Raw genomic sequence first — 21734 nt, forward strand, 5'->3', positions numbered from 1 at the left:
CCGTACAGTTGCACTCATTTCACATGCTAGCAAGGTTATGCTCAAAATCCTACAAGGTGGGCTTCAGCAGTATGTGGACTGAGAATTCCCAGAAGTACAAGCTGGATTTCAAAGGGGCAGAGGAACTAGAGACCAAATTGCTAACATGCACTGGATTATGGAGAAAGTCAGAGAGTTCCAGAAAAACATCTACTTCTGCTTCATTGACTACGCAAAAGCCTTTGACTGTGTGGACCACAGCAAACTATGGCATGTTCTTAAAGAAATGGGAGTGCCTTATCTATCTCCTGAGAAATCTATATGTGGGACAGGAAGCAAAAGTTAGAACTGGATATGGAACAATTGATTGGTTTAAAATTGGGAAAGAAGTACGACAAGGCTGTATATTATCTCCCTGTTTATTTAACTTATACTGTATGCAGAATACATCATGCAAAAGGCAGGACTGGATGACTCCCAAGCTGGAATTAAGATTACCGGAAGAAATATCAACAACCTCCAATATGCAGATGATACCACTCTGATGGCAGAAAGTGAGGAAGAATTAAGGAGCTTCTTAATGAGGGTAAAAGAGGAGAGCACAAAAATGGTCTGAAGCTCAAAATCCAAAAAACTAAGATCATGGCCACTGGTCCCATCACGTCCTGGCAGATAGAAGGGGAAGATATGGAGGCAGTCACAGATTTTACTTTCTTGGGCTCCATGATCTCTGCAGATGGTGACAGCAGCCCCAAAATTAAAAGGCACCTACTTTTTGGGAGGAAAGCAATGACAAACCTCAACAGGATCTTAAAAAGCAGAGATATCACCTTGCTGACAAAGGTGATGTATGGAAAGTAGCAGTGTATGGAAGTGAGAGCTGGACCATAAAGAAGGCTGACTGCCGAAGAATTGATGCTTTTGAATTGTGGTGCTGGAAGAGACTATTGAGAGTCCCCTGGACTGCAAGGAGATCAAACCTACCCATGCTGAAGGAAATCAACCCTGAGTGCTCACTGGAAGGACAGATCCTGAAGCTAAGGCTCCAATACTTTGGCCATCTGATGAGAAGAGAACTCTCCCTGGAAAAGACCCTGATGCTGGGAAAGTGTGAAGGCAAGAGGAGAAGGGGACGACAGAGGATGAGATGGTTGGACAGTGTCATTGAAGCAACCAAGATGAATTTGACCAAATTCCAGGAGGCAGTGGAAGACAGGAGGGCCTGGCGTGCTCTGGTCCATGGGGTCACGAGGAGTTGGACATGACTTAACGACTAAACAACAAGAACAACAAATATAGTAGACACGTAGGAAGATGATTGGCATTATCAGGCACAGGAAGTAAGTTTTGCTAGCACTGACTCTTATCAGTTTTCTTTTTTGGATCCTTCTGCTATCCCACATACAAATGATGGAATGCCAATTTCACCGAGCTCCATATGCACATTATGGAGTGGACTGTGGCAATACAATATTTTATTATGAGCTATACAACCCAAGCATGTGGTGTCCAACTCCTTTTATTTAACATCTCTGGAGTGTGATATCCAACGCAGAGTCCCCAATTAATTTTTTAGTCCAAGCCCTCCAGTCAGTATCTCTTTATTAATACAGTGCATCAAAAAGATAGCAAAAGATTATCTTTAGGATTAATGGAAATCACTGTCAGTGTTTTAAGTGTGCAGGATAAATAATCTTGCAGGCTGATAGCATGAGCAACCAGATTATGAAAAGAACCCTTTCCGTAATTACATGACACAATTCTGTAGGCTTTTCCCTTTCCCTGCTGTGAGAAGCTTATGGATTTCCTTTTTGTCCATTTGTTTCTTCTAATCCTAAAATGATATTCAAAAAACAAATGAGTTTGGTCCCACAGAGTTTTAAATTAACATTTAATTGTTTAGTATGCCAGTGAGTGGTTTTTTTCCTTCTCCACTAACAACATGGCTACCCTAGGTTTGTGGGAATACCACTGCGACCACCTAAAAAAACAAACAGATCATAAACTTGTACTTAATGAACTAATCAAAATATTTCTTTCAGAATTGCCAGTGGAATGTTGCCTAAAGCAAAATTTGGAATGGATTTGTGGGTTGTTCCTCAGGTGAAATGCGTGATGAGTTTTGAGGAAAGCTAGAAAAAGACTGAGTAACAGTACCTAAATATCTTAGGCTTGTGGTTTTCTGTAGATATCTACACGATTTCAGAGAAGGTAAAACTCAAAGTAAACTTTGTCTGATCATCCACAAGTGAAAGAGACAACAAACTTTAGTGGAAACCAACATCAGGAAGAGTAGCAAGTTTCAGTATGTACATAACTGCTTATTGTTCTTTGAAAATAAATTCACTCCCACTGATAGCAGGAGACAAACCTTGATGTTCATGTTACCTGCGGCCAAAAAAGCAAAAAGGCAAAGCGTGCTGCTTATATACCGCCCCATAGTGCTTCAAGCACTCTCTGGGCAGTTTACAAGTTAATTATGCAGGCTACACATTGCCCCCCCCCCCCCCCCGCAAGCTGGGTACTCATTTTACCAACCTCGGAAGGATAGAAGGCTGAGTCAACCTTGAGCCGGCTACCTGGGATTGAACCCCAGGTCGTGAACAGTTTTGGCTGCAGTGCAGTGGTTTAACCACTGTGCCACAAGGTTTTAACTTACAGCAACCCTATGAATGAGTGACCTTCAAAATGTCTTATCATTAGCAGTCCTTCTCAGCTATTGCAAACTCAACACCATGGTTCCTTTTGTGGCTCAATCCATCTCATAACCGGTCTTCCATTTTCCTGTTGCTTTCAACTTTTCCTTAGTATCTTTTCCAGATAAGCAAAAGGCTACCAGACTGTATAAATCATATGACCTACATGTTGGAGAAAAAGCTTGGTGACTATACGGTGTAACAAGGAACCTTCAGCCGCGAGCCGAGTCTGTCCCTCTGTGATTCCAAGCGTTTCGTAGGGATTTTTTCCCTACTCTATAAAGCTGAAACCTCCTCTCCTAAGGCTTAGTTATTGCCAGTAGGAACTCTGACCTAGAATATAGCAGTATTTAATATTTTTCATGTTTTACTCTTTTAATTTTATTTTAATCCACATATTGTTTAATTTGTCTTTTAATATTTAACTTATTGTGTTTTTAATTGTGTGGATTTTAATGTTGTGAGCCACTTTGGGTCCCTTGTTGGGAGAAATGCAGCATCATATTATTATTATCATTATCATTATTTTCATTATTATTATCATTAGTATTATTATTGTTGTTGCTGTTGTTGCTGGTGGTGGCGGCGATGATGGCGACGGCGACGGCGACAGCGACGGCGACAACAACAACAACAATTTTGGTATCAACTACCATTGGAATGAGCCTCCAAACTGCCCCACTACGAAAGAAATTAGCAAGGTGGGTGGATGTTTAAAGCAAGGATTCCACTTGCTTGAAGGAAATTGCTGTGACATAATGCATTTCCACCCCAAACACTGTTTGCCAAGTGGAGTAGCTCCTGAAAACTGACAACTTAGCTGTTTGTAGTTTGGGGCTTCATATAATGATTATTAGTAGAAGGGAGATCTGAGAAAAAGAAGCTACTATTTGTGCATGAACAGTCGTTGATCTAACAGTAGCGACTTCTCCTAGGGAAAGTGGTTGTAAGATGATGACATACTGATTTTCTGGTTGGTTATACTAGTCATCAGTGCTTTGTCAGTAAGAATATTTTTTGTGGCTGACAACCGCCACAAAGTGCATGAATAAAAGCTGAGTAATGGTCTATCAAACTCAGTTTTTTTGAATGCCATGCGTAACAGACCACAGTGTAAAATGTACTACTACTACTGCAACGAGTACTGTGTAAAATCCACTGTGTTCAGTGAAATGATGCAAAAAGTGGGAAGGGGAGAGTAATCAACTATCTCAAGAATCATCTGACATCCTAATATAGGTAATTCCTTTCTCGTGCATTGCTAAGCAGGATATGAGAGCCAATGTGCTGCAGTGGTTGGAGAATGGGACTTAGGAGATCTAGATTCTAGCCACCACTGAGTGATGGAATCCATTTTAGGCCAGTGACTCAGCCTGTCCTACCTCACAGGATTCTGGTGAAGATTATTTAAGGAGGGGAGGAAGATAGGTCTGCAGCCTTGATTTCATGGGAATAAAATAAAGAAGACTCATTGGGGAAAGGGAGTGGATATGAATAAAATATATATAGGCATTAAAAAAGAAGCATGATTATGGTTATTAACAGGCAAAAGCTGAACAATATATGTTAAACCTATTTGTTAGTTAGACCACAAATGGTTTTTTTTTCTTTTTTCTCCCTTGCTATAATATACCGTATATGGGGTATCAAATATTTCTATCCCCCCTGTACAAATACTTGAATAATACAGTGCGTCCATCATCATCATGTTTCTTGGAGACTCCCCCAACACAACTTTTCAGGTATTCAACATTTAATGTATCATCTGGCTGAAATGATTTTTGAACTTTTGATTCTTTTCTGATCTCAAGTTTTGTAATGCCCTGCCTGATAAAGGGTTCTACAGGATTTGAATGCTTGCCTTTTAAAATGTTTTGTTGGCCCAAAAAGGGCATTGCACAGCTCTATTTTCTATCTTATTCATGTGGTGCTATTAGTATTTGTGATATAGAATAGCCATTTAGGACAGGATGTACTCCCAGAGGAAATAGTTTTACAATTTCCCAAGAAGTGCTGGACTACAGAGAAAACTCAATCATCTTCTAAACATTAGGTAATACAGTACTAACCCATTTGGCTTTGGTTGAACAAAGTATAAAGAGGGATTAAGTAGAAGTGTATATTTTGCCTTGGTTTCGTACGTTTGGAAAATCATGCATTTGCTCAAAACTCAGTGCATGTCACTGATGAAAAAAGCAATGTCACATTAAGATTTGTTAATGAAATAGCTGAAAATCAACTGGGAAGGTTGACAATATAATAGACTTCTGAGTAAGAGAGCTATTGCTTTGATTTGACATCCGTGAGCTTATATGGCTAGACCAATAAAAGACCAAGAGTGAAGCAGGTGAACATGGAGTCACAATATGCTCACTGTGGCCAGCACACCTCTCTCCTAAGGTCAGAGCTGCCTTCAGCCTTATTTTACGCTTTGAGTTCTTTACTGTGCATAAATTTTAAGAAGTGTTAGAATTTTTGAAAACACAGAAAACAAAAATGAAGCAGCAGCACCCAGATGAAAAACTGAGGCATTCTGAAGTAGGTTTAATACAAAGAGGTAACCATGTGATGTTTTTCCTTCTTTTAAAAATGTTATTCGAATTCATTGCTCTGGGATTTTTAATCTTTTTTTTCTTTTTTGCTTTTTAATTTTTGTTTTGCTTTTTAAAGATTTTTAATCATTTTGCTTTTTTAGACTTTTCCAGAACTGAAACTTGCAGCTATTTCCCCAAAATTATGCCATGCCCTAATGGCCCATGCTCATCCCAGCTTTGAGGCCCAATTCCCAGTTTTCAATTGCAAAATGTTCTACCCCTGTAGATTGAGTCTAAAAGATGCAGTCTGACTGTCGAATGCAATCCAACAATGGCTTCATAACTTTCCTGTTTTTGCTGCCTGTTTGGGAGAACCCCTTGCCCTCAGCATCACTTTAGAGGCAGCACCATGTGGCACAAAAGGTTACATAAGGGTTGGATACATTTTGGCAAAAGGATAACTATGGTGGCAGTGGAAGAGAGTCTGCTGAAGAAGAGCCAGTTTCTGTAACGAAGCACAATTAGTGCTGTACAAAAAGAATATTAATTTCGCCTTAGAGAGTCATATATTTTAATGACTGGGTAACTTATATTAGTCACAGCCACAAGATAACAGACTTGGGAAGTGCCACATCTGACAAGTGCTTAAAGCGGTAAGAAGAATGAGAGCTGACGGCATGTAAGAAAAAAAGATAATCTTTTTGCGTAAGTTATTCTATTAGCAGTTTGTTCTCTTAAATGTGCCACACATCAGTTTCTGTCAGTGCAATTTCCCGCATGGCTACCTGATAAAGGGGCAGGCTTCCAAAAGAAATACATACTTAATAAGGCTGTACATTTATGTGGTCTCTCTTCTGCATCGCAAAGTCTGGATTAATCAATGAAGCTTTCAAACAGGCTGACACAAAAAATTATTGCTTGGCAAGGTCTGCGGACATCTGTTAGCCGCAACTTTATTTAGCCCCCTGGACATTCCCCAGAGGTATGGCATACGGGCGGTTCTGCCATACCACACCAGACCAACTGCAGACGGAAGGGAATGCAGACGGACACGCCAAAGTGTTTAAAATAGGAAACACAGCTTTTGTGTTGAAGGGGCTGGCGTAACAGGTGTATGTATATTAGGAACTTATTTTAACAAGGCTTCTGTTACACAGGGACACAACTGCTAGCACTCTTCTCCACCCCCAACCCCAGCTGGATGAGTATTTTTGTGAAAGTCAGACAGGATAACCTCACAATGACCTCTTATCTGGCACACGGCCATGAGGAAGGATTCTGAAGGACGGTCCCCTCAGTGCTGCATTGATTAGATTTCTTCCCATAATACCTCCTCTGTTTTTGCTCAGTAAACCTTACTGACCACAGAGTTGACAATAAAAGCAGATACGGGAAATAAAAGCTGATCTCCATGTGAAAATAGGCCATGAAATTAACAAGATCCTTAACACCAAGGTAGTTCTCCATTCACTGCCCAAACCAGAAAGGGGAAGCATGGAAAAGGAAACCAGGAGTCAGGGCAAGGTGAAGGCAATGCTACACTCACATTAAAAAACAAAAAACACCTGATTCAAATTCCCTGGTATGAAGCACTGTCAGTGTCAACCATTTATAAAAACAAGTTCGGAACAGTCAGGTTCTCAGACTCAAATTAACGTTCTTGCATATTATCAGCAGATAAAAATTTATATATGTACTACTGAGAATAATAAATTGCTTTTATGATGCAGCAGGCATGTCTGAAGTGTTATGCTTTGCATTTGCTTAGCATGGTTACAACTGAACATTACAACTCCGTTACAAAAGTGTGTCTTTTGCTGGGCAACCATTAATGGAGTAGGCAGGGACCTGAAACTGTAGGAAGACTGCATATGTCCAGAGGTGATCAGGGAAAGAACTGTTTCAGGCACCAAACCTCTTTCTATGAACTCCCTCTCAAAATGGAGGTTATTCTTTATATTGCCTTCCTTCTGAACAAGCCCTGTTAAGATTTTAGCCCAGGAACAACTGTATTAATCAAACAATAGTACTCTTGGATAATCAAACAATTGTTTGATTGTTTAAACTTCCGACCAGAGGGTTTGAAAGACTGGCGTTTGTTGCTCTGCGGTTTGAAGCTAGAGGCTGAGGACGAGGCCTGAGAAGATCTTGCAGGTGGTTGGGGCCTGAATTAACGATATGTCGAAGTTGAACCCTGCTGGTATGGCTGCTGCTGACTCCTAGAACGCCACTGAGACTTAGACGGCCTTGGTTGTTGCCGTATAGCGTAGGAGTTAGCCGTCTTCTTACTCTCATGTAGGGTCTTCAAATTTTCGTCAGTCTTTTCACTGAAAAGACCAGTGGCATCAAAGGGTAGGTTCTTAATCCTAGCTTTGATGTCATCCACTATATTCGCTGAACGCAACCAGGCGTGCCGTCTCAATGTGATGATAGATGCCAAATTACGAGCATTGGCATCGGCCACATGCCGTGAGGCCAAACGTTGGTGCTTAGACACAGTCTGTGCCTCAGCATGGGCATCAAGACATGCTTGTCTGATGTCATCCGGTGCCACCTGGAGTGCTGGGAGCACCCTTGCCCATAACTGCTTTTGATAGGCCCCCATAGCGACTAAATAGTTGAGGGCCCTAAGGGCAAAGGTGGTCATCAAGTAGAGCCGTCTCCCAAGTACCTCCAAATCCCTTCCTTCTTTATTAGTTGGGGTTGGATGACCTTTGGTGGGTAAACGTGCTGCACTAGATTCCACAACAAGAGAATTAGGGGCCGGGTGTTTCAAAAGACATTCCCTCTTTGGCCCGTGGACCCGATACATATTTTCAGTTCTTCTCGAAAAGGTTGGGGAATCAGCTGGATGTTCCCAATACCCAGTGATAAGGTCCATGAGCTCTGGTACATAGGACAGGCTAACAGGACGAGACCTGTCCTTATGAATGTCCCCAAAGATGAGGTCATCTTCACGAGAAGGGGATTTTTCTACCTCCATCCTCAAAGTAGCAGCCATTCTAGAGACCATCTGGGGGTAGGATGAAAAATCCTCTGATGGAGACGAGGGATGGATGTCAGCAGCATCAGACCCCAGTGGTTCCGCTGGTACTGGAGTCTCCAGGGAGGCATCAGATGTGCCTTTGTCCTCTTGATCAGAGGAGGAAACAGAGTCTGGGTCATCCTCCTCCTCCAAAGGCCGAGGCGCAATAGGCTGCGGAATCCCCCCTGTAGGCTTGGAAGGCTTTGGGGGTAGTGGTTTACTCAGGGCTGGAAAGGGCGCCGAAGGTTTATCAGGAGGCATCGATGCCGAGGGGCCCTGCTTAGTAGGCCGTCCCTCCGTCGGAGTAGCGCGCTCCTCGTCGTCGACAGCAGGGCGCTTGCGATGTCGACACTTCTTTGGAGGCGGCGTGGAGGACGTGGATGAGGAGGAGTAATAGGTCCTCTTCCGTCGCCTTCTCCTATCCCTCGACGTGGAGGAGTAATCTCTCCTGTGTCGATGACGCCGTCGAGACCTCCGTCTCTCCCGACTGTCGTCAGAGTCTGAGGAGGAGTAATCTCGGCGACGATGCTTCTTTCATCTATCGACATCGGCGACACGCTTGCGCTTGCGATGGCGCTTGGGCTTCTTAGGCAGAGACTCCTCCTCGGTCTCGGACACTGGACGTCGAGGGGGCTCTGGCGCAATCGGCTCCATCAGTCTCCTCGGAGAAGGTGTGAGAGACTTGGTGGCCGGTGATCCCGGTGTAGACGATCGGGATCGAGACGCCCGCCCGGTCAAAATAGGGCTCTGGGGCGCATCGGTCAAGCCAGAGATGATCCTTCCAATCTGGCTTGCCGTGGGAGACCTCTCGACAACGACTAATGGTTCTTGTCGTGGCGGAAGAAAGGCTCCAGGTTCCGACGTGGACTCTCGGTCGCGGGATGAGTCCTCCAAGAACAGTGAAGGGAGTGAGGCGGATATAGGAGGAACCACTAGGATAATCTCCTTCGATTTCGACACTCCTTTCATCTTTTGTTTTTTCTTCTTCAGGTGTTCAGACGTCGATGGGGTTACGGAGCCAGTCGATGTCGAGGTAAGTACTGTCTTAGATGAAGTTTTCGTCTTAGACTTGCCCTTGGAAACCTTCGTAGGGATGTCCTTAGGAGTCTCCGAGGAGGTGGATTGGACTACTCTAATCTCTGACCGTACGGTGGAGGAGGAAGGCGCTACCTCCATATCGGATGGCTGAGAGGCTGACAGAGTTTGCTTCCAGAGGGAGTATCTCAGGCATTGCTGTCGAGCCTTCAGGGTGACTTTAGTGAATAGTTTGCAGTGTCTACAGTTGGAGACCGAGTGCGACTCTCCAAGGTAGTATAGACAGAGAGAATGTCCGTCCTGGAAAGGAAGTTTCCGGGAACAGGCAGTGCAGAGACGAAAGGGTCCTCTCCTCGGAGATGGCTTTTCCTTCGGAGGCATAGACTGACCGGTATATGCAAGTAGACCAAGAGTCCCGAAGCTTATCGAGCGCTCGACGAGGTTTGGGTAAAGGCAAGTAGACCAAGAATCCAAGGTAAAGGCTTGTCCAAAGGCAGGTAGACCAAGAAGCCAAGGCAAGGTAAATTGAAGAGATCCGGTAGGCGCGTGGCTCCCCGCAGGAGGCCAATTAACCTCAATTACTAAGTCCGGTTGGCGCGTGGCACCTCAGTGGGAGGCCTGGAAGGCCAATTAGGCCAAAACAGGCCTGAACAAGACCGCCAGAGGCAAGAGAGAAGTCAAAACCAGTCCAAAGTCAGGGCAACGACAAGGAGATCAGCGATGTCCAGTCCAGTCAATGTGTAAACACGAAAAATAGCGAAAAATAGGAGCTCTGTCCGAGAGGTTCCAACTTTCACAAGCGGAAAAAAGGAACTGAGCTGTTGGCGGGCGGAGCATGCGCTATACAGGGCAACCTAAAATATTGTTACTTTTCTCCTACAGCTCTAGAAGATTCCGAGGGGCCCAGCACAAGTGCTGTTTAACCCATTAGTGTGGATTCATGGAGAACCACGTTGAAGAACAAATTTTAACCCAGATTCTTTTGGTTGTCTGCACTGAGATAAATACTGAGATTGCAGGGCGTGGTGGCGCTGCGGGCTAAATGGCAGAAGCCTCTGTGCTGCAAGGTCAGAAGACCAGCAGTCGAAAGATCGAATCCAGGCGACGAAGTGAGCTCCCGTTGCTCGTCCCAGCTCCTGCCAAGCTAGCAGTTTGAAAGCATATAAAAATGCGAGTAGATAAATAGGGACCACCACAGTGGGAAGGTAGTGGCGTTCCGTGTCTAGTTGTGCTGGCCATGTGACCACGGAAACTGTCTACGGACAAACGCTGGCTCTACGGCTTGGAGACGGGGATGAGCACTGCGCCCTAGAGCCGGACATGACTGGACTAAATATCAAGGGGAACCTTTACCTTTACTGAGATAAACCCTCAAGTGGCTTTAATTCTGACAGTATGACAATCTGAAGTCAATGGACAGAATATTCAATACACATTTGGTCAGCTGAATACAAGCTATCTGTTCAAGTGCAGATGAACCAGAGCTTGTAAAATTTTAGTCTTACTGGACTACAAGCCTCATAAACATCAGCCAGCATGGCCACTGGAGAGTTTGGGAGCTGTAGTCCAAAATATAAATTTTCCAATCCCAGCAACAGGAAATTCACAGCACATTGACGTATTTTTCCTCTTGACATTTTTATCAACCTTTCAGTACCCTAACAGCTACGCAGAAGGGCGGAGAGAAATCAAAATTTGTCTTCTTTTCCATGAACTCAGCAGAACGTCTATTCCACATTCTTTCTAGGAGTCTATTCCCAATGTCTATTCTGCACTACTTCCTTCATCTATCTTTATTCTAAGGATTTCCTGGATGATTTCTGGGTACTCTGCAGCCTTCATCTTACATATGGTTTACTCAAATGTAAGCCCCACTTTGATCAGTGGGATCATGAACTGGTTAAGAAGAGACATGCTTTGGGATACTGGCAAATTAAGCACTTCTTTGGCTCCATGGAGGGGCTGAGAAAGTGAAAAAAAAAATTAAGTGCATTAGGGCAGCTGTATATTAGGGCAGATGCACTGTACCACTTTCTTTTTTAAAGGAAAACCTCCTCCCAGTGGTAGGAGACAGGAAGGAGCAATGAGGAGAACCTGTTTGCTTTTCTATCCCACTCATTGCTCCCTCCCGTCTCCTCCCACTCCAGGGAGGAAGGATTCCATTTCTGATTGTTGTTGTAGGTTTCTCAGGCTGTTTGGACGTGTTCTGGAGACTAGCCCAAAAAGCCTACAACAGCCATTGGATCCCAGCCATGAAAGCCTTTGAGAATACATTCCATTTCTCTTTTGTTTTTCCAAGTGATGCAGCACATATATAGTCCTCAAACACTTAAAAAAGTTATTTCCTCAGTGCTTACATGGAGCCAAGGAAGTGTTTAATTTGCCAATATTCTGAAATGGCTCTCTTTTAAACCCACTTCACAATATTTCCAAATTGATAAGAGAAGGCTCGCCTTTGGTTCATTCCTACCAATTGCATGTGAAATTTTTGCCTTCACCAAAAAAGCAGAAGCCCCTGATAGGGGCCAGAAAGGGGCAGGTAGGAACACTCTGCAGAGGGGGTCGTTCACTCCAGCAAAACATAATCCGACTGCTGTCCTTGGGAGCAAACCCATCTATCCGTGCAGCTGATCACAGTTGGCTAAATGCCTGTAGTCACCCCCCTTCATTGCTAGTTACATGTGTTTGTTCCAAGGCTATGGTTGTGCTTCATTTATCCTTATAAAATAAAATATAGAATAAAATAATGAGGAATGAGGAATGATTACATGTTGAATTTGACATTACTAATCCAGTACAAAATAAACTACTAATACTGAAAGTGTAGGGCAATGTCCAGAGTAGATTTTGGAAGTGTTACTTCTTGGAGTAGAATTTACAGAAGCTGCTAGCTAATTCAGACACTAAATCTACTTGATGAGGGATTCTAAGAGCTACAGTTTGAAAAAGTAACTTTTCCAAGCTCTGTAGGTAGGCTTGTATTAAGCAACAGTTTTTGTCAGAATAACCTGGATTTGGATGAATCACAGAACTTGGGCCACTGTATGGGATCTCAATCATATAAAAATAGGGTACAAAAACGCTAGCATGGACAAAACCTCAGATACAAATGTCGGTCACTATAGCTAATGCAGAATAAATTATGCAGCTGAGGCTGTGTGTATTCAGGCAAGCTCTGAAAGAGAAATGAGTTAGAGGCCTCCCCGTAGTGACTGCTGCTCGCCAGCAACACACTAGTGCCAAAAGAAAAGAACAGTTGGCGGCAACTCTGGTTTTGGGTCTGGTCCTCTTCCAGACACTGTAAAGTCGCTTGTTTAAAAGCAGTCATTCAGCAACAATAAAAAGACTAAACAAAACACACCAATTTTGTATTCCTAGTGAAATGTCTGCCATGCCACGCTATTTACTTTCTGTTTCTCACAGTCTGTATTAGTCATCAATCAGCTACAAAATGGTGGCCAGAGCAAAGCAGAGATTTCTTTAAATGACTCATCAAGGAATGAGGCAGCATCAGGAGGCAGATATGTACACTAGAAAAGAACCCATCTAACTTGCATAGTATTAAATGAAGGCTGTTATTCTATCTGTCCCTCAATGTTTTCTGTGCAAGATTAGTGAATTCATTGTTCTACTGTGCTGCTTTAATTTGCCGAACTTTCATTATTCGTCCCACATCATGGTCCAAGTTCCACTGGGCTTGTACATACGTTTACTAACATTCAGCACAGACCTCAATTCTGAAGATAAGTCACTGGGGCTAGTTTCAGCAACTGCATTTTAAAAAATGACTGGTAGCCCACGGTTTAACAGATTCTTATGGCAGCTAATCACATCTAGAACATTCTAGCAAAGTTTAGTGACAGCTAAGTCATCAGAATGGGGTTTAGGCAGTAATTCAATACCTATTTAACTAGCAGTAAGCCCAATTGAACTGGGACTTACTTCTGGGCCGCATTACACAGAGCTGCACTGACAGTTATGTACTCTTGATTTAAACTGGATATTAAGTTCTGCTCAGATACATACCTGATTAATGACAATCAGTGCACAATCATGCCTGTATCTTGTTCTCTATGTGCTTAACACTTATGTTCCATATAGAGCCTAAACACATGAAAGACTATAAAATCAGATTCCTCCCTTTTCTGAAGAGGAAGAATATTGCAAGCAGAGCTGTTTGTGACCCATCTGTATAGAACCTTGTCTACACTATAAAATTAGAGGAAAGTCCAGCGGAAATGGAGCATATATTTGACTGTATCCAATCCCAATGAAAGTCAGTGCCAAAGAATGCTCCAACTACCATACAATTACACTCATTTCACGTGCTAGCAAGGTTATGCTCAAAATCCTCCAAGGTAGGCTTCAGCAGTATGTGGACCGAGAACTCCCAGAAGTAGAAGCTGGATTCCGAAGGGGCAGAGGAACTAGAGACCAAATTGCTAACATGCGCTGGATTATTGAGAAAGCCAGAGACTTTCAGAAAAAAAAACTTCTGCTTCATTGACTACACAAAAGCCTTTGACTGTGTGGACCACAGCAAACTATGGCAAGTCCTTAAAGAAATGGGAGTGCCTGACCACCTTATCTATCTCCTGAGAAATCTATATGTGGGACAGGAAGCAACAGTTAGAACCGGATATGGAACAACTGATTGGTTCAAAATTGGGAAAGGAGTACGACAAGACTGTATATTGTCCCCCTGCTTATTTAACTTCTATGCAAAATACATCATGGGAAAGGCAGGACTGGAGGAATTCCAATTAAGATTGCTGGAAGAAATATCAACAACCTCCGATATGCAGATGATACCACTCTGATGGCAGAAAGTGAGGAGGAATTAAAGAACTTCGTAATGAGGGAGAAAGAGGAGAGTGCAAAAATGGTCATAAAAAAACTAAGATCATGGCCACTGGTCCCATCACCTCCTGGCAGATAGAAGGGGAAGATATGGAGGCAGTCATAGATTTTACTTTCTTGGGCTCCATGATCACTGCAATTGGTGACAGCAGCCATGAAATTAAAAGACGCCTGCTTCTTGGGAGGAGTAGAGACATCACCTTGCCAACAAAGTTCCACATAGTCAAAGCTATGGTTTTTCCACTAGCGATGTATGGAAGTGAGAGCTGGACCATAAAGAAGACTGACTGCTGAAGAATTGACACTTTTGAATTGTGGTGCTGGAGGAGGCTCTTGAGAGTCCCCTGTACTGCGAAGAGAACAAACCTATCCATTTTGAAGGAAATCAACCCCGAGTGCTCACTGGAAGGAAAGATCCTGAAGCTGAGGCTCCAATACTGTGGCCATCTCATGAGAAAACTCCTTGGAAAGCCCCTGATGTTGGGAAAGAGTGAAGGCAAGAGGAGAAGGGGACGACAGAGGAGGAGATGGTTGGACAGTGTCACTGAAGCTACCAACATGAATCTGACCAAACTCCGGGAGGCCGTGGAAGACAGGAGGGCCTGGTGTGCTCTGGTCCATGGTGTCACGAAGAGTCGGACATGACTAAACGATTAAACAACAACAACAACAGCTCCATACTGTGGTGAACTGTGGTCTTGCAGAGTTGACTTCACATCACAAATGTTCCAGAAGACTTGCTTTGAAGAATTCCAGCATTCTTTTAACAAACATTGCATTCTTGTACGCTTATAAAATACCTGTTTCTTTCTGCAAGTCAATCTACAACAGTGCTTCAGAGGCACTGGCAAACCCCAAGACCATTGTGGCAATAGATGGAAAAACTGTGTGTGCAGTTCTCTCACAATCTAGAACTTTATAGCTATGAACTCAAATTTCCTGGACCCACTCTAAAATCACTGCCTTCCTATACTGATTACAGCCGTGCTTTGACTTTGTTAGGAAAAACTCCAAATGTAATCTGGAATGGATTTACATCACAAAATCTGAAACATAACCAGTTCACAGACAAGTTCATCAAAGGCCAAGACTCTTTTGAGGAAACTTGATTGATTTACATAACCTCTTTCCTTCTTTCTCTCTCTGTAGGGTTGTCTGTCTCATAACTCACCTGGATTTCTCAGGATCTCTAGCAGAAACAATAAAATCTCAAGTTGAAAGTCCAGAGCAAATGGGTCAACACTACTTTCAGCTTGGCCTGATGAGAATTTTTGTTGTGCAAGTCACCTCTGTGCCCACCCCAAAGGAACAGACAAAACCCTTATCTTAACTGGCATCACAGCGCCTGCTGTTTTTTATTAGGCACTCACTACCAGGCCTCTCTCACTAGGCTCTGCCCTTTATCTCACAGACTATTCCCTTCAAACATCTGAGTCTGAGGTTCCAGCTGGCTGCAGGGAAGCCTTCTGACATCCTGTTGAAATCACACAGACCTAATGAAATCCTGACATGCCAGTTAGATGAGCACCTGCCTACTTTACTCCCTGAGGCGGGATATAAGACATGGCCATTGAGAGTCAGCAGGACCTTGCATTTACCCGGGACTGATAGCAATACAAAAACTGTGTTCCTGCTAAACTGGGACCTTTGGGAGATTATGCACTTTTATGGATCTTTGTGTGTTTGTGCTGAAGACATGACTGAAACCAAAGTAAATTAAACTGCAATAGGAAAAAAATATATATGAGATGACATATTATGCAATGGACATGACAGAGGGAAGGAGGGAGGGAAGAAGAGTAAGACAGAGGGTTTCTCCAGTCTCTCACTTGACACACACTCAATACTTTTCTACATACATTAGAAGTAAAGTTCCCCAATCAAAACTTGGGACTGCATGCAAGCCCTATGAATATCTTTGCAACATCAAACATGATTCGGTGTTCAATCTGCTGTATAGAACCTTTGTCTCCCACTTCATAATGCCCTATAATCTATTTGGGGTTTTTTCATTGTAAACTGTTGATGGGTTCTCATCTACAGACCTTAAGATAGAAAAGAAAAGCCTTCTAAAATGGCTAAGTATAGTGCTCCTCTCTACCTTAATCCTATATTGGCATACAGCAGATTTGAACAGCCAGGGATACTTCAGGTCATCACATTTACCAAATAAATTTGTGGCCAACCAAGACTCTGATAAATAGGAACCAAGATGACAGAAACAGATATTTCAGGTGACAAAACAGAACTAACTACCTGCATTTACAATATGGTGGGCAACACAATCCAGAAAAGTAATATATCAAAAGGGAAAATCCAGTCATAACTTAGACATGCAACAGAATGGGTCTTAGTTCCCACTAAGGCAAGTATCACTAATCTCAAATGGTACAAAGCTGCAACATGTTTTCCGGGATTGTGCCCATCACTGTACAGGAAGTGTGGGTGTATTTTGAGAAAAACCTGTTGGAAAGTTCTGAAACAAACTATGCCAGGTTCAAAAAGTTAAAAGTCAGCCATATTTTTACTGATCCGCAAATCAATCTATCATCATGACTGAAAAAGCAATCAACACCCCACATTGGCAGGCTGATGTTTTTGAAGTATGGAAGTTACCATAACGACCTAATGTATCTTTTTATATAAACCTTTTCTCATAAGCATGTATATAAGCACAATTGCCATGACAACCAAAATAATTGTTTAATATGTCAACAGGAAAACCAAAGAAAAAATGAATTAGGATAAAATAACCCTTTCTTGACTTCCTTTAAAATAAAGCCCTTCCCTTCCCACCATGAGAATGAAATGTGGAAACAAGGTGATTATTTTAATCCTTTTCATGTATTGGAATACTCTTACGAAAGAGAAAGAGACATGCCACAAATCTAACAAAAGGTACGCCATTGGGTGGGACTGGATCAGACTGGATAAATGATGCAAAGTAATAAAAGGGTCTTGTGGCCACCTCAAAAACTATTAAGTTTTATTTGGCACAAACATTTATGGACTCCAGTCCACTGCATCAGATACACCAGGTTCACAAGAGAGGTAGAACCAACCTACCACTTCTCAATCCATTGCACATATCAACTTATTCCTGATGCTGCTGGATCGTTCTTGCATCATTTTCAGCCAGACAGCCAATTCAACCATTAAGAGTGATCACCCAGACTCTACCCCTTTCCCTTCTCACTGCTCTTGCTAAGTGCTTCCATGTGTGACCCAAGACTAGGCCCTCTATTGTGCATGGAAAGTGATGAGAGGGATTTATTTATTTATATATTTATATATTTATTTATATATTTATTTATTTATTTATTTATTCATTCATTCATTCATTCATTCATTCATTCATTCATTCAATTTATACCCCGCCTATCTGGTCATTTCGACCATTCTAGGCGGATGTGTTGGCTTGGCAACTGTTAAGCCAAAGAATTCAAGGAACTATGGCAGATGCCACAGTCTGAGAAAACACTTTCTTTCCAGTCTTGGAGCTGAGGAAAGGGCAGAGACTGCCACATACCTACTAGGATGTTCCCACCTGCCTCTGCAGCAACAGGTTACGGAAGAAGACTGGGACTCATTGTGTCTGCTGGAGGGCACCAGGACATTTGCCACAGCAAGTTTCCCAACGTACATTCACAAGTAAACCAAGGATGGACCTTGAGTGAGTTGTTCTGTTTAGAACAGTATTCTTAAGCACTCCATCCATGTGATATGTGGATGCAGCAACGCAGCAATTTAGCAGGTGCAGAGCAATCAGCGAATGGGCAGCATCTTGGTTTCTGAACTTTTATCTACCATTTTCCTGTGACTTTAACATCAGCCAAAATTAAGCATAACAGGGATGTGGGGCTTCATTTAAGGCAGGCTTGGTCTAACTAGTTATTTCAATGGGTAGGCCCAATGACCTCACTGCAAACAGAACTTTTGGGTAGGGGAGGACTGTGTGCAACCCGTGACATTTTTTGCTGCCCCCAAGGCCACCTAAGAGCCTAAATTATTATTTTAATCAAAATATCACACACAAACAAAACCACACACACAATTGAAGAGACTACAGTAAGTTTAGAAAATGAGCAGGATCCAACATTTTATGCTGTATAATGCTTTGTGACAAGCTACAATTATTTATAACAGTTGTCTCTAGAGAGCAAATGGAGAATGTAAAAGACCAGTCAGTCTGAAAGTCCATGTCCCATTGGCTTGACCTGTCAGAACTCAAAACTTCTACCAGCAATCCTGCCTCTGGGGTAGATGTGTTGGAGTCTGAAGGATCTGGCTTTTGCTCAAGAAATCAGCTGCCTTTTTTGGACCCTCCTGTTAAAAATTCTGAAAGCTTCAATGGAAGAAAATTGGCAACTCGAATGCCAGGAAAGCTTCCTACTTTTGCACAGAGTCACTAAGGCTTGTAGCCTGGAGATGGGATGCAAGATCCACCTCTTCACTATATGATAATAATAGAATTGAACACAGAGAAGTAGTTTGCAGACATATATTAAGATATGCTCTGAGAAATTTTGGCACCAGTGATGGTTTCGATCAAGAGACAGAACAAAATTTTAGCTGACCAAAAATCTTTGTCTAACCTTCTGATGTGTATTCTTGCTCACACCAGACATGAGAAGGCAAGTGGGTATTTAGGAGCCTGCCTTATAGGAAATCTTTGGGGGAGCTAAATTTGACATTCCCTGGCAGTCCTGTAATGAATGTGTTAAACTTCACATTCAGAAAGAGTGTTGCCTTTCATAAGAAAAGCACTACAGCTCGCCAAGTATAATAAAACCAAATGAAGGCCATTCATTTGCCTTTTGTCAATATTTTCATAGCAACAAACAGATCAAATGTAAGATATTCGAGGGCTTTTTATTTCAAACATCAAATGTCCTTTGATATATTTCATTTCAAAATGAAACCTGTAGCACAACAGTTTTAAACCATCCATTGCTACTCACCTTAGATCATTTCCTCTTTTCCTCTCAATTCTTCCTCTCTTTCCTCTAGAAATAATGTATTTTCTCTTATAGAACCTCATCGTTTTTTTTCTGATTTGACAACAATATCAGTAGTGCAACGATTTAACTATACAGCATGTTCTGACTTTTTGGCCTCACTGTACTTTATTTTATTTTCTTCATTTATATGAATATACTTCAACCAATTCAGAATGAAGCTTCATGTGTCCACTTAAACCTATAAATCTTTTACTTTTCAAGGCCTACATCTGAGAAATGCATTTCATCTGTTTTCTAAGCACACCTGCGACAGAACAGTAGCTGAAACTAAAGAGGTAATGCTTTTCCCTGCAGGGTTTCAAAGTAATGGGAAAAGCTTCCTTTGTTCATTTGCTTTGTGTCAGATGACATTGCCAAGGCCAGTGGTAATCCCAGCAAAATGTACTTCAAGCATGGCAACACACAAAGAAGGGAAGCCAGAAAGAGGAGGGGAAAGAAAATACAACATGAGACAGCTAGACGTTTCTCCCCTTCATTTAGAAGAGGACCACTCCGGGTAACCCTATTTTCTTATGTAACCAAACAATTGCATAACATCATTTCTATCCTTACTCTGAAGTACCATTACTTTCATTGAGCTCTGAAAGCAGGTCTCAATGAAAGGTACGATGGCAGTCTTTAAAAAGATAAAGTAACTGCTTTCTTTCTTTGTTCAGTCTACGTTGAGAGAAGAACATTCTTCACGAACCTTATCATTTAACAAAAATACAGCACCTAGAAATGGCTCCTTTGAATGTTTTTTCTGCAGGAAGCACATTTGGTTTTTACGTAAGTAAAAGAAAACCAATGGTGGGGGGATGAGGGAGTGTAGATTCTACACTCCTTGCATATTTCAGACATGACTAATGTTTATTTACAAAGGAAAGACCATGCCTGTAGAACCTGTGATTTTCAAAACAAATGAAAATCATCAGCAATATATGATGGCCCATCAGAATCTTGAGAATTCCTTTTTTTTCACTGTCTTGGGCACATTGCTCAAAATGTCAGAAGATACTGTTGGGAGGTAGATTTGCTCCTATGGATTACAGTGGAGTTCGAGATCTTTTTAGAACCAAAATGCCATACCCACATTTCTTTCCACTCTGACACCTTTTATGTACCATGTGACCCATTTTTCCAGCCAAAACTGCTGAAATAAGCTCAAAGGTAAAATTCAGTTGGCTGGAGGTTTCCAATGAAATTGGCATTCTCCTTTCTAGGAGGATAATGCAGTTACCCTGTTCACACGACTGAGTAATCAAAACAAAATAAAACCACTTCTATAGGGCCTGAAGCACCTGACAGGTTTGGTACATACATTCAACAAAGCAAATCAAAAACACTGTATCAATAAAGTAGAAAAAATTGTGAATTTCATCCAAAGGATGTAGTTTACTTACCTAATTCTATACAGATCACATAATGGACACTTTGCTTGTACCACCAGTGATTGCAAGAAGGAACAGAGAAAAGAGATGACAGCGAATTGAGTCCTCTTTATCAGTTGCCCTAGAGAGAAGGAAAAGGATATTGGAAGGAAAAAGAAACACGTTTATTTATTTTGAATTACCTCCTTTTAGATTTAACATATAATTTTAGAACTACCCACAAAGAACTTGATGCACAACCTTGAGGAAGACAATTTATCATCAAAAGCTTGCTGTTCCTTTTTGTTTTATATTCTAAATGGCTGAATAAAGATATCACCTGTTCCTGCATTTGTATTGCTTCCACAACCATACAGCCTTTTTCTGATTTTTCCTGAACTATGTAAGATACCACAGAATGGCTGATCAGAGCACCAACTGAAGAACAAAGTGAGTTCTCGAACATCATGGACTCCTGACACCAAACAAGAACTACTGCATGCTAAAGAAAGCATCTACCAGGTAAAACTATTTAGCCAAAACTATACATAGTTTTGGCTAAATTTGACTGTTCTTGGTGGTTTAACTAAATTATTGATTCTAACTCTGCTAGAGGCAGGTCATGCTTCTGGGATTCATCTCCTCTCCCTGCTAAAAAGAAACTTGTTGAGTTTCAAAAAGTTGGAAAAGAGGGGTAAGGGGCCTCCAGGTTGCCTGACTTTCCTTTTTTTAAAGAGATGGGCCATAAATTCAAAAGTACAGTACTAGCTGAGGAGGAGCTTGATACCAACTTGCATACTGCAGCTATTTCCGACTAAGAAGCTAACCTGGCCTCAACATCAGCCATGTGAATTTGGGACATTAATAACAGCATATAATTTTGATACTACCCACAAGAACTTGATGCACAGCCTTGAAGATGATTTATCATTGCAAGCTTGTTGTTTGTTTTATTCTTAATGGTCAAATAAAAGTATCACCTGTTCTTGCATTTGTACTCCTTTTAGATTGTTTACAAGAATATTCAAATTCTCTGAGTAATCTGTTTTTCGGTTTTTCCAATACCAGCTCTACTCGTCTGTAGTATGTGAAAAGTAGAAAGTGCATTAACTATGGCAGTGGTTCTTAACCTTTGTTACTCGGATGTTTTTGAACTGCAACTCCCAGAAACCCCAGCCAGCACAGTTGGTGGTGAAGGTGGAGTTGCAGTCCAAAACTCCTGAGTAACCCAAGGT

General features: G+C 42.0%; 1 protein-coding gene across 12 annotated transcripts in view; it reads right to left on the minus strand.

The window, feature by feature from the left end:
• LOC144589475 (uncharacterized) overlaps window positions 1–21734 on the minus strand; it is a 132227-nt gene that overhangs the window by 35877 nt on the left and 74616 nt on the right. For 7 of the 12 annotated variants that reach the window (XR_013545602.1, XR_013545605.1, XR_013545601.1 and 4 more), the window contains one exon: window positions 20533–20641. Coding sequence is in view for 7 of the 12 variants with exons in the window: in XM_078394156.1 (XP_078250282.1) it covers window positions 20533–20641 (109 nt within the window). In the remaining 5 variants the exon portion in view is untranslated. Of the gene's footprint in view, window positions 1–346; window positions 20642–21734 lie in introns of those variants that run through there. The other 5 variants (XM_078394155.1, XM_078394152.1, XM_078394154.1 and 2 more) reach the window with 1 other exon arrangement.

The sequence above is a fragment of the Pogona vitticeps genome, chromosome 5, assembly GCF_051106095.1.
Source record: "Pogona vitticeps strain Pit_001003342236 chromosome 5, PviZW2.1, whole genome shotgun sequence".
NCBI lineage: Eukaryota > Metazoa > Chordata > Lepidosauria > Squamata > Agamidae > Pogona > Pogona vitticeps.